General features: G+C 43.5%; 1 protein-coding gene across 2 annotated transcripts in view; it reads left to right on the top strand.

Annotated features, from left to right (window-relative positions):
- Positions 1–9,922, top strand: part of ASPSCR1 (ASPSCR1 tether for SLC2A4, UBX domain containing) — a 53,678-nt gene extending 43,756 nt beyond the window's left edge. For both annotated transcript variants that reach the window (XM_069952128.1, XM_069952129.1), the window contains 4 exons: positions 1,503–1,554; positions 7,130–7,199; positions 7,283–7,461; positions 9,673–9,922. In XM_069952128.1, the coding sequence (XP_069808229.1) occupies positions 1,503–1,554; positions 7,130–7,199; positions 7,283–7,461; positions 9,673–9,683 (312 nt within the window). In that variant the 3' untranslated portion in view covers positions 9,684–9,922. The remainder of the gene's footprint in view (positions 1–1,502; positions 1,555–7,129; positions 7,200–7,282; positions 7,462–9,672) is intronic.
- Positions 9,923–14,209: the final 4,287 nt, after the last annotated feature.

The following is a 14,209-nucleotide window of genomic DNA, read 5'->3' on the forward strand; positions in this document are numbered from 1 at the left end:
TCATTTTAAAAGGCAACGATTAACTGACATGCATGATGTCGGCTGATCGTTGTCTTAAAACATGACCAATCAAAACAACAATGATAGCGGCAGTAGGAGCAGCGGCAGCAGACCACTACTATCGCATATGGGCCTCCCCGCTCAATGTCTGTGCATATAGTAGCACAGACAGCGAGCAAGGAACGAGGAGCAAGCGAGCTCTGACCTGACTGGTCGGTGCTTGCTTGCTCGTTACTTTCAGGTTGTGTAATACGGCCCTTATATTGCCAAAGCTGACATCCCAGCTGGTCCCATAAAAGCTCCATTGGTGATAAATTTGGTCACTGGGCAGCCCAAAGAAGTGTTACAATCTGGCAGAGCCATCCTGGAAAAGCCTTGCTGTGTATGGGGAGCATAATGCTGCTGAAAAACACAAGTTGTTAGCCCTATCATGAGAGGACACTAATGTTGAGCTGTTAGCACCCCTCGTGTCCCTACTAGGGCTGACAACTGTTGTATACAATGGCTGCTCAGGTCATCACCGCAGTAGTTGGGACAGTGTCTCGCTCAGAATTGAAGGGCTTCACAGGACACTCCATACTCAAACCTGACTGTCATCAGACTTCACACCAAATCTGGATTTGTCACTAAAGACGATACGATTCCAGTCTGTAGCAGTCCGGCTCATGACACCACTGCAAATAAAGGCGACGGTACATGGCTGTCAGTGGCATGATACATAATGGTTGCTGTGACACTAAATTTTTTTCTGGAAAATAGGGTGTGTTAGAAAGGTGCTTTGTCTGAATGGTGGACAAGGAAGCAGTGGGAACTGCTTTTACTTTTTGGCGGATCAAATCATCCCCTCTACTGGTGATCTGTATGTGCCTTCACATAATCACTGCTCCCAGAACCCCCTATCTTGGTTAAAAAAGTCTAGACGGCAGGCATTTCATTGAAGCAACCGTCCTACTACTACTCAGTCCAGTGATGTGAACCCCACTCAAATTCTGTCAGCTAGGCAGAATGTAAAGACAGTGAGTGCACCTTCTGTCTGTGATCTTTTCCTAAGAGGTACATTAAACTACCCAAAAGTTTGTGGCAAGACCCAGTGTCTATTCAGATGACCACACCTGTAATCATTTAGAAATCTGCCTGGTACATAACTGTATGCTGAATTTTGCTGCTATACGACCATTCTTTATGAACGGGTGTATTATATTATGTGATGCTTAGCAATTAGTAGTTCACTTTTCTGTGATGTTTCAGCTCTTCCTGTAGAAATCTTTCAGCATGATTAAGGGTATGTTCACACTACAGAATACAGGCAAAAATGTCACGCAGGGGCCGCACGGTGGACTCCTCTTGAAGTTTCGCCTGTCCAATTGACTCAATGCATTTCTCAAGCTCTATCTGCCGTCCGCAGAAAGAATTGTTCATTGGGACTTTGGGATATAAATTGTACATACAATATTTTATGCATACATTTATGTGTGTTCTTAGTTGTGTCATCTCTCCCTCAGGCCCAGCTTTTTCCTGCTGCTGTTATTCACTTTGGGTCACCAAAACAGAAAGGTAAGATCTGATACTACCTTCTATCACGACATATATTATTATAATGCGGGTTCATCATACATGGCTTCCATCAAGGTTATCTTTCCCTTCTGCTGAAGTCAATCATTTCTTTGGTCGAACGCAATCTCCATGTTCTCCATGTGGATAGAAAAGTGGCACACCATAATAAACGGGGTGGTGTGTCCTCCCTGTGCAAAAGATTTATTAACATTTGCACCTTGACAAATATTAGACTACAAATCTACACCAGCTCAGACATCTTTCGGCCTGCTGTGCAGCAGTCTCCTATACACTGAATTTATCAAGAGACACGTGCCTCCTGATAAAACCACTGGTGCGAACCCGGGGACATTTAAAATAAGTGTGGTGCTAAAAAAAGGCGGCTATTGATGCATCTTTTCACATGCCCTTTTATATCATAAAACCTACTATAGATCATTATAAGCATAAATATATTCAAATATCTCTATTCCTAGCACAGGAGTAAAACCACCTTCATAGCCCCACCTCACATTTGCCTGACAGGCGCCACTCTTATGTCGTGGACATATGTCATCAGCATCAGGCGACTTGACTCTATTCACTTGGCTGGTTAATCACTAGAACGACCACAGTCATATCGATTTGACATCCTGGGGAATGCCCCAGCTGCATCGCCCACTAAAGTAACACTGCACAAGTTGGCTCTTCTTATAACTCTTTAGAAGAGAGGATGTTTAAATCCATACAAAATCTATACATATCTCTAAAATATTAAAATGTTTATGCTAAATGCTGGATACAGCTTCTAGTGCACATTTATAACTGCAATGTATTAAAGGCCATAGCAATTATATATATATATATATATATATATATATATATATATATATATATTCAGCAATTTAAAAAAAGTTTCTATATCTAAAAATCAAATCATTAGAGATAAAGTGAATGGAACAAGTAGTTGTTTGCTTCTAAAACCATTAACTTCCCACCAGCTCTTTATATGCTCTCAAGTGTCTAACAGGGGCTAAGCCCTGTAGCCGGAATGTACAGTATGATTCCTGTTTATTCAGTGCACTCCTACATGGGTCACCCAGAATCTGCTCTGAGTTGATTTCTATAGCATCAAAAATCCCCACATGTTCTAATATCAAGAGACAGCATGGTTGAGAAGTTACACTTAACGTTATCTCTATGGTTATTTATGTGTTTTTGCAAAGATTGCGAGGTACGGCCTACATATTGCCAGCCGCACTCGGATACCAAGAGATATATTGTATAGCTGAAATCACAATCCATGTGGTCTGTCATAGTAGGTCCTATTACACCTAAAAGTTCTTTTTATAATAAAATAATAATAATATTCTTATAATATAGACATAATGGGACCCTACGTCTTAAAGAGTCTTTTGCCACTTCAGTGTGATCCTACATTTATCTATTATAAGCCATTATCACCATTATAAGCATAAGAAATTACTTTTATTCTCCCCTTTTTCTTTCCATTTTTACCTGAATCATATCCGGGCTACAGTTTTTAACTCCCTGATGACCTCAGTGAGACACTTGAGAACATATAAAGGGTTGGGGGGAAAGTTAGTGGTTGTATATGCGCAAACACCTATCTCTTTCATTTTTGGTATCCCTAGTTAGACTCTAGCTTAGACTAATCTAACCTGCTGATAGCCCCCTATAGAGGCCAGGAGGCTGAGGAGGAGGGTATGTGTCTTACCTTCCTCCTCTGCGATGAGCCTGCGCTTTTAGTCAGCGTTATCTTCGGCCCGGAGCACCATTGATAATCAATGGAGTGAGCGGACCGGATGATGCTGTGGGGGGGGGCAGTGCTCCTAACAGTGCTCCCAGCCAAAGATTATGTCGACTAACAGTGCAGGATCGGCACCAAGGAGGGAGGTAAGACACTTACCTTTCTCCTCAGCGTCTCCTGGCACTATAGGGGGCGAATCTAACTGATAGTTCCCCTTTAGTTTTTACATACAGAACCTTTATGAATACCTTATATTTCTATAGTATGCACACCGCCTTTATTTGTATTACTAATATTATTACCAGTATGATTACTATGGTCTCTATGTAATGCAGAAATAAATGTGCACTAGAAGCTGTAGAATGGATTGCATGCTCTACTTTTTATTCAGCATTTAGCATAAAATGTTTTATATTTTAGGGATATGTTTAGATTTTGTGTGTATTTAGACATTTAGTAAGAGCCAGCTTGTGCAGTGATTTAGTGGATGCTGTAACTGGGGCATTAATAGACCAATGCTGCTAAGAGGCTTTGAAAGCGTCAGGTATGGGTCTTGATAAATAGCAACAGTAGTATTAGAGATGAGCGGGGGGGATGAGGTACAGGTTCATACAAACCTGAACTATCGTCTTCTGAGTCCAGCTGTCTGTGGATAGGGTGGATATAGCCTAAGGACCGCCTGGAAAACTAGGATACAACCTATGAGTGTTATGTACTAACAGAGCTGATGATTGTCCATGGCGTAGGAGTGAAATGCCCACTAGGCAAAGTGAAGTGGGGCTATTAGGAAGGACCCCCGGACAAAGATCGCGAAATGCGCGTCGGGGTGGTGGTGTCCCGGAGGAGTGCGGTTGTCATTGACTCATAGGTAATATGTCTATCCTGTCCCAAACCTTTGCAGGGTAATAGAGATTGAAGTGCGAAATGTTGTCCAGCTATATCAGTGGGAAGTGAAGTATGTAATTATTTGGATATAGCACTTCACTTTATACATTGAGACTCCCAGGTAGCTTATATTTTTTGCACTTGCACATTATTCTATTTTGATATGGACCCTGTAATGATATGTGTGATATAATGCCCTAACGTTTGTAGCTTTTGTGAGGTGGGCAGATAGCAATAATATAGTATTTTGCCACTATCTTTTTAATGCATGGTTTTTCCTCTTTTTAATAAATTGTATTTTTAATGCTATATAATAAAGATTTATTTATCAGCTGATCCTGACAGAATTGTCATAATTCCATTGTGGTGCTGATTGTTTGGACAGGAAGAATAGTGTTTCATGCTGCATTGTTGTTTTCATCAAGTCTGACAGGACTGCCGAAGGAAGCAGTAGAGTGAACAGAGCGTGAAACTAGACTTAAAGGGGTTATCCAGCGCTCCAAAAACTTTTCCCCCTACTGTTGTCTGCAGGTCAGGTGTGGTTTGCAATTAAGCTCAATTTACTTCAATGGAACTGAGTTTCAAAACCCCACTCAAAGTGGAGAGGGGAAAAGAGAGAGAGGGGAAAAAGTGGCCATGTTTTTGTAGCGCTGGATAACCCCTTTAAGTTGTGTTTTCTAGAGACCTCACATTAAAAAGGACATTGATAAAATAGAATGGGTCCAAAGACGGGCCACAAAAATGGTGGAGGGTGTGAGGCATAAACCATATCAGGAAAGACTTAAGGATTTGAATCTGTATAGGAGGAAAGAAGGAAAAAGGGGGGACATGATTGAAACCTTTAAAGAGAACCAATCATGGCCGAAATGAAAAAACATTTTTTTGCTAAGCAGCTGTAAATTAATATTTTATTAATATTTGTAATTGGAATTATTTAATTTTACGCCAGCGTTTTTACAATATACACATTCTCTTTTCCTGTCTCGCGCCGGCTCTTTTCAAAAGAGCCGGCGCGAGACAGGAAGCTCCGGGCATGCCGAGCGGCGGGAAGGGCTCCCATGAGCCTTTGCCGCCGCTCTGTAAATACACAGTGAGCCCGCGCTATACAGCGCAAGATCGCTGTGTATGTCTATTCTGGGCCTATTAGTCTGTCCCTGAAGATACAGACTGCCTGTGCAGTCTGCATCTTATACGTTTACCTAATCCTGTAAAGCGGAGCAGTAAAGGCGGGGGCGGCCATCTTGATGACGTCACTGGTGCGTTCCAGCGCTGGAACGCAAGGAACGTAATCAAGATGGCGCCTGGCTTAACTGCACCGCTACAGAGGACTGGGTAAAGTATAAGATACAGACTGCACAGGCAGTCTGTATCTTCAGAAATAAACTTCATGAAGATACAGACTGCCTTTACAGTCTGTATCTTATACTTTACCTACTCCTCTGTAGCGGTGCAGTAAAGGCGGGCGCCATCTTGATTACGTCCCTTGCGTTCCAGCGCTGGAACGCACCACTGTGACGTCATCAAGATGGCCGCCCCTGCCCTTACTGCTCCACTATACAGGATTAGGTAAAAGTATAAGATACAGACTGCACAGGCAGTCTGTATCTTCAGGAATAGATTTAGGGAGAGAGAATCTTTTATTATAGGGACAGTTAATTTCAGGTGATTGGTTCTCTTTAAGTATGTTAAAGGACTAAATAAGGTTCAGGGGGGAAGCGTTTTTTAGTAAAAAAAACTAAGCTCAAGAACAAGAGGACACAGTGAGAGGTTATTTGGGGGAAAAATCAGAAGCAACGTGAGAAAATATTACTTTATTGAAAGAGTAGTAGATGCTTGGAACAAACTTCCAGCAAATGTGGTTGGTAAATCTACAATAATAGAATTTAAAAATGCTTGGGATAAACATATATCTATCCTAAGATAATAAGAATGGAAATACTAAAAGGAAAGACTAGATGGACCCAGTTGTCTTTTTCTGCCGACTATCTTCTATGTTTCTGTGTGTGCATAATTTGTCTCTGGTTTCTTGCGAATTTAGGCTGGGTTCACACACAGTATATTTCAGGCAGTATTTGGTTCTCATGTCAGGTCCTCATAGCAACCAATGGATGGCCATCTTTTAATGGCAAATATTTGTGTTATCTTAAAACAACGGCCGTTGTATTGAAGTAATGGCAATTATTTACCGCAATTATTTACACGCAGCGGTCTGAACGACCGCTGCGTGTATGTAAATCTGCCGGCCGCTTAACCCCTTCTGATGCCGCCAGCCTCCCACTCCAGCTCATTACCTGTCCTCGCTCCACGGGGTCCCGGCGTCTTGCTCTCCCGCCCGGCCAATCAGTGGCTGCGGCTGGGCAACACACTGATTGGCCGGGCGCGAGAGCAGGACGCCGGGACCCCGTGCATCGAGGAGGTATGTATACAGAGCGGAGCGGGAGGCGGCCGGCCAGCATCAGAAGGGGTTAAGCGGCCGGCAGATTTACATACACGCAGCGGTCGTTCAGACCTAGCCGACTCGCAGCCTTATTAACGCTGCAAGTCAGTAGGTGTGAAGGCACCCTTAAAGAGAATCTGGCAGCCCATCTGCATGCTATAAGAGATGGACTGGCAGAGACTTCATCACATCACCATGCATGTGCCCCATTAGAATGCACAGTGCAGGCACTGGATCTGTTTACAGCCAGAAGCTGGGAGATGCTGCTGAACTTCAGGAGCTCCCCCTCTTTGACTTTCAAGCCCAAGACGAAAACTTGAATTATGTGAATTATGAAAAGGCCAATAGCTTTACAAAATGTAGGGTGTGTTTTATTGCCCCATTGTCTGCCAGCCCATAGATCATAGCATGCAGATGACAGATTCCCCTTTAACCCACAAGATGGAGTTATACTATCTAAGTAACGGCTATATTTTAATGTTTATATGCTTCTCTCTGCACAGAACATTTCCTGAGGCAAAACCTTGTGAATGAACCAATGTCTCCTTCCCAAGCCGACATCATAGTTGCCAGGTAACAGAGGCCCTAAATTATAATCGTAGGACAGAGTGTGTTGCTGCCCTCTTGTGCTCAAGAATTTCTTTATACCTTGGCAGGGCCATGCCACATGTCCCGGTCATGTCGTCAGCACCTGTGATAGACGACCATTCAGAAGCCAGAGCAGTGGCAGCTAACAGAGCACCAGAGGATTATGAAGAACAGGTTGGAATCTCAGATCCTCAGCAGCAACCTCAAAGGGATCAAGGCAAAGTACCAAAGTGGCTAAAACTACCAGGTAATCTGTGCACATGGCTTAGGGTCCTATTAGACAAAGCGATTTTTAACGTTTAACAATTACAAACAGGAGCTACCTGAAATCGTTCACCATATTACACAGAATGATAGTCGCTAGTTACGATTGTTACTACGATCATTCCTACGATCATTTACTCCATCTGTTCCCAGCAAATGAAATAACTGTCTGGAATTACACTGAACGATTAGCAAAGAAATGTGGAATTGCCGCAAACGATTAACAGTGATTTTAGGTTCAGCTCAAAAGATGCAATCAAAGACACCCGAACGATTTTCAATTGTTGCCTACATTAACACGAAATGATTATTGTTTAAATTTAAATTTGTTTAAATTAAATTAACAATATAATGATTTTTCACGTGATAACTGTCCCCTGTAATAAGGCCCTTAGCACACCTTGGCTACTATATGAGACTATGGGGGAGGGCTGGCTACTATATGAGACTATGGGGAGGGCTGGCTACTATATGAGACTACTGGGGAGGGCTGGCTACTATATAAGAGACTACAGGGCCCTTAGCCACACCTTGGCCCAACATGGCTACTATATGAAACTATGGGGGACGGCTGGCTACTATATGAGACTATGGGGAGGGCTGGCTACATTAATAAGAGACTACTGGGGAGGGCTGGCTACTATATAAGAGACTATGGGGGAGGGCTGGCTACTATATACGAGACTATGGGGGGGTGGCTACTATATGAGACTACAGGGAAGGGGTTGGCTACTATATAAGAGACTATGGGGCAGGGCTGGCTACTATATGTGACTGTGGGATAGGGATGGCTACTATTTGAGACTACAAGGGAGAGCTGGCTACTATATGAAACTATTAGGAAGGGCTGGCTACTGTAGGAGACTATTGGAGAGGGCTGGCTACTATATAGGACACTTTTTTTATACACTTAAATTCCACTGGACATACGCTGCCGTATCTCAGCATAACACTAGCCTGATGCCCATTAAACAAAACTTAAAGTCCATAACAATACATTATCTACCAAGAAAAAGGACCAAGTATAATAACAATGAATCTTTATTAATCAAAAAACACTACTCATGATATGAATTAAAAACTACATTACATGGTGTATTATGGCAATCCAGATAAACTGACACAGTGAGGTAGGTAACATAGGCTTAAACAGGCAACTGCACTTGAAAGTGCCCAGTGCAGTGCAAACTTCGGTTATACACAGGGGGAAGGGACAAGACCAAGCACAAGCTACCCACAATGGGGACTATCTCCCTACTTCCTCCCACAAAAAAACATAAATCCTGTAAGCCCGTAATAATTCACCACTCACCCATGTCAGCGTCTCCCCAACGTACGTTTCACGTTTGGCGCTTCCTCAGGGGGCCCCCTGAGGAAGCGCCAAACGTGAAACGTACGTTGGGGAGACGCTGACATGGGTGAGTGGTGAATTATTACGGGCTTACAGGATTTATGTTTTTTTGTGGGAGGAAGTAGGGAGATAGTCCCCATTGTGGGTAGCTTGTGCTTGGTCTTGTCCCTTCCCCCTGTGTATAACCGAAGTTTGCACTGCACTGGGCACTTTCAAGTGCAGTTGCCTGTTTAAGCCTATGTTACCTACCTCACTGTGTCAGTTTATCTGGATTGCCATAATACACCATGTAATGTAGTTTTTAATTCATATCATGAGTAGTGTTTTTTGATTAATAAAGATTCATTGTTATTATACTTGGTCCTTTATATAGGACACTTGTGTGGCTGGCTACTATTTGGGCACTTATTTGGGCACTACTGGGAGGGCTGGCTACTATGTCGGGCAATTTTGGTTGGGTTGGCTACTACATGGGGCAATATTGGGGGTTTTGGCTATTACATGGGTTGGGGTTTAATCATATCATAGCAATTTATCTTGTCATTTATCATAGTGCACAATGCTGGGAGACTCACACCACTGACAGTGCCAGGAACACCGCATTCGCGCTTCAATAATTATCAAGTTACCCTATCACCCCTCCCCCTTCCCTGTATTCATCCCCTCCTTGGTTGAACTTGATGGACATGTGTCTTTTTTCAACCGTATTGACTATGTAACTATGTAAGTTTGGCCCACGACTTTGTCCAATTTTTTAATTTTGGCCCACTGTGTATTTGAGTTTGACACCCCTGACCTACTACATTGACATGCTAATCGTGCTAATGGTTATTTCTTCTTTAGGAAAGAAGTGATCGACATTCCTCTTCTGTTTGAGGCGCTAAGATGTCTGGTTACCAGTTATTCCAAGTTCCTTCTGCAGTTGAACATGTTCTAGATTGTGTTGTGCTGTTGATAGGTCCTTGCGAGTTCTTAAGGTTGAACTTCTGAAGACGTGAATGAAGTCTTGCTTCAGCGGTGCTGAAGTAACTACGCACAAGGAAAGTTGTTTGCATCATTAAAGTAATTCAATTAAAATTTCTTTTTTGCTCTGCCCATTTTTTTCTCTTTTATTTATATGTTCCACACCACCCTAACCTTTGCTACAAACATGTGAGCCAGTAGCGTGAATCCGGTAAGTTTGACATTAGGTATAGCGTAAAGACTCTTGTCCAGATTGATGGTAATGTCCTCTAAGTGGAAAAAATAACTTTTAATGGATGAACATGTCCTTTTGGAAGCTGTTTTCTAGCTGCCTTGGATAATGATCCAGGATGATGCCTCGGACAGCACAACACGGCCTTGTGTGAACGATGCAGGAGACTACTTAAAATGTCCCTATGTCTTTGAAGTCAGCTCCTTGGCTCTGATCTCTTTCCACTTCACCATATTGACTTTGCTAATTACTCATCCTCCGACAACAAGGAACCCAGGCTGAAAAGGGCCTTTCTACCTAGAGTTTGTCTGCACTCCCCGTTTCCTCCACCTCGTGCTTTCCTTGGCTGGTGTTTTTCCTGGGTTGAAATTGTCCTTTGTTGGCACAACTTCCTCGGTGAGGTTGCGTCTGAGCCACACATGAGATGCCGGAGCTGATAAAAGGGACAATCCTTGGCATTTATAGCCAGCAGGGAATAAAGTGCACTCAGTGTTCCTTACAATCTTTTGCATCACTACATAATTTTCTTGCCTGGAAAACAGAGCCACATCTATAATGCCCCCCTTCCCCCCCAGGTCTTTGTGTTTATGTGCTAAGAGGTTGTTCACTGTGACTGCCTTGACACCCAGATCCATGTGGAAAGTTCATCAGGGGCCTGCACCTTTCCATTGGTGACTGTCGCTACTCCCCTCCCTAGGCACACAGCTTAATATCAATTGACCCAGCATCAAAGCAACACCTGTCTTTGTCTCTGGTCAGGGAATGTTTTCCTTCATGCCTAATGACTTCCAAATGCTTCAAGCCAAGCGGAGGGGGTGGGTTGACTGCGAAGTTAAGAGGAGCTATAGTTTTAGCAGACGCAAAGGGAAGGCTTGGTATTTAGACAGATTGAGTTTAAAGAGAATATAGGGGATGGTTTAAAAAAGGGGGGAAGAAAACTTTTTGGAAACTCACTGGACAGAGGAGTCACACAGTCTGAAGGACGCAATCTGTTTTCGGAAGTGTTTCTGAAGACGCTTATGAAAAAGTTCAGTTTCCCCCCCCCCATTTCCCAATTTGCTCCATAAAATTCTTTGAAGAGTGGCCAAAATTGCAAATGACGAGCAGCATGTTCTAGGAGATGAGATAAGCAACTTGTGATCCGGCTGCAGATTCATCAGAGGAGAATGAATACATGTGGCTGGATTCTGTCTCTCTGTGCTCATTCTGTAAGTGTGATTTGCCGGGACAGCCAACGTAGAGCTCAAAGAATGCTCAGAAGTAGTATTTGCTAATAACTTTTTCAGTCCTCCTTTTCTAATAAGTTAGAGGTTTGTTTGCTTCTTCTTAGTTATAGTAAAACCACCATGCCGGATAAATTCCGGTTCAACACAAGCCCTACAATACTTCTGCAAAGCCAAAGTTGCAGACCTTACAGCTACAGAAAAGTCAAACAAGTTTGGTAAAAATGAGGGAGAGGATCAATTCAGTCTGATATCTATAGATGGGCAATGAATCGATGCCATATTAACAAATATTGTTTGGGAAGTAGGAGGTGGAACTAAAAAATGGAACTGACCGACCAAAGGGATTGTCCGTACTTAAGCCAAATCTGTCACTCCTTAACCGTATACCTAGTTGGTGGCACCACCGGCCAGATATCAATAAAAGCCTTCAGAACATACCTTTGTTGCCTGTGTCTGGGCTAATATTTTCATAAAGAAACACTTTTTTTCATCAATAGTATCTAAGCCTACTGTTCCCTGGGCCCTAGCTTTGCCAAGCCTCACGTATACCTTCCCCTTTGTATAATCAGCAACATGCACTGAGCATACAACATAGTGAGGGGGTCGGGAATAATAGGCCCCACCTTTATGTGACTATTCATGGTCTGAATAAAGGTGTTTTTATGAAAATAAACAGACAACAAAGTTATGCCAACAGTGGTTCTGCCAGATCGGTAGGTGGTCAGGGTTACAGATTTCCTTGAATGCTGTTAAAACGCCCCAAGTGTCAGTGGATTCAACCCCTAGAACATTTCCACAGTGATCCGAACTTCTGTCAGAAAACTGGAGGATAATGCACATCTGTATAATACAAAAAGTGACATTTTGGATAGAGAGGTCCCCGCTCACTACTTTAAAATGACTCTGTACCCACAATCTGACCCCCCCCCAAAACACTTGTACCGCCTCTCCGTCCCTCCTGCTGACAGTCTCTACAACACTGCAGATGACAGTCTCTACAACACTGCAGAATAAGTTGGCGCTAAATAAATAAAGGAATTATATTTTTACTATACATATATACACTTACCGGCCACTTTATTAGGTACACCTGTCCAACTGCACGTTACCACTTAATTTCTAATCAGCCAATCACATGGCGGCAACTCAAGACAATCTACTGCAGTTCAAACCGAGCATCAGTATGGGGAAGAAAGGTGATTTGAGTGCCTTTGAACATGGCATGGTTGTTGGTGCCAGAAGGGCTGGTCTGAGTATTTCAGAAACTGCTGATCTACTGGGATTTTCACACACAACCATCTCTAGGGTTTACAGAGAATGGTGCAAAAAAGAAAAAACATCCAGTGAGCGGCAGTTCTGTGGGCGGAAATGCCTTGTTGATGCCAGAGGTCAGAGGAGAATGGGCAGACTGGTTCGAGCTGATAGAAAGGCAACAGTGACTCAAATAGCCAACCGTTACAACCAAGGTAGGCAGAAGAGCATCTCTGAACGCACAGTACCTCCAACTTTGAGGCAGATGGGCTACAGCAGCAGAAGACCACCCGTTACTAGCATGGTGTACCTAATAAAGTGGCCGGTGAGTGTGTATATATTATATGTAAAGGAGGACAAACTTGCTGGTTTTAGTTAAGTAACTTACATCACTGTGCCATTTTTCTCCCCATGTATCTGATTACCTTGAGTAGAGTATGGTGTGGAGCAGGAGGCTTGCAAAATCTGAAATATCAGCACTGCTGACCAGTGCAACCTGGATATGTCAACTGGAAGTTATGTAAATAAACACACAAATCAGAAAGGCTTCAAAACCGGCCCAGAGACCCGGAGACAAAAAAGTTGGAGGGATACAAACAGTTTGTCTCCTTTCATTGTTAATGGAGGCAAACTGTTTCCAGCCCTGTGTAGTACAGGTGCCAAACAGCTGATCAGCATGAGTGTCATCACCTCAACACCAATAAGTGGCTGATGAACTATCCTGTGGACAGCTCATAAGTCCATCTTACCGGTACCTGTCATAATGAAACTTTTTTCCTATGAGTGTGCAGTCGCTCCTGCTGCTAGAAGAACTGATAACTATGGATCCAAGCTGGGTGATTTCAATCGGCAGCAGATTCAGCTGTCAATCTAAAGCCCCTTTTTCACGGGTCGTTTTAGAGGGGCAAAAGAGCGCTCCTCGTTCCTCGCTCGCTGCCACCGCTATTCAACATGGCTGCAGCGAGCGGGTGAGTGCAGGGGGGGGGGGCTGCCCGGGTGATCGCTGATCATCTGGGCAGCCCATAGGATACAGCAGCGTCTGCTGCCGATGCTCCTATTCAACGGAGCAACGGCAGCAGATCGTTGCTGTATCAGTCGCTTGTTTTTCAACATGTTGAAAAACAAGCGACAGCAACGATCAGCCGACATGAACGATGTCAGCTGATCGTTGCACTCTATTCCAGGGGACGATTATCGTCCGTAGCGGCCGAATACGGACGATAATTGTTCCGTGGAATAGGGCCTTTAGGTGTATGGAGCTCTCCCAAACATCCACTGATAATGTCAGTGGTGATTGGGGTCAGTTGTGATGAAAAGTCACTGCCAGACCTCTTTTTGTTCTGGGAGAGATAAGCTGCAATGAGAGCTCTCTGGCTGCAGCCTACCCCACCCCATAAAGAACACAGGAACGTTTGGCTGTGACTAACGTTCCTATGTATAGGAAAGACAGCAAGCAAACAGGAGAGATAACCAGCAGCTGGATGGCATTTGGCTATCAGTTTTTGAAGGTGTATGGCCACATTTAGGGCACCTTTACACAGAGCTTTATCTGACCGATTTTTGACGCCAAGGCCCAGGGATGGATTTGAAAAGAGAAATCTGTCCGTTACCGGCCTTCCACGTCCGTGTTCCTTGCGGAACACATAACGTGTGAATGCAGCCTTATAAATCAACATATCCGATCTTTCTCTTCTCCGACATCCTCTGT

Source organism: Dendropsophus ebraccatus, chromosome 14 (assembly GCF_027789765.1).
Source record: "Dendropsophus ebraccatus isolate aDenEbr1 chromosome 14, aDenEbr1.pat, whole genome shotgun sequence".
Taxonomy (NCBI): domain Eukaryota; kingdom Metazoa; phylum Chordata; class Amphibia; order Anura; family Hylidae; genus Dendropsophus; species Dendropsophus ebraccatus.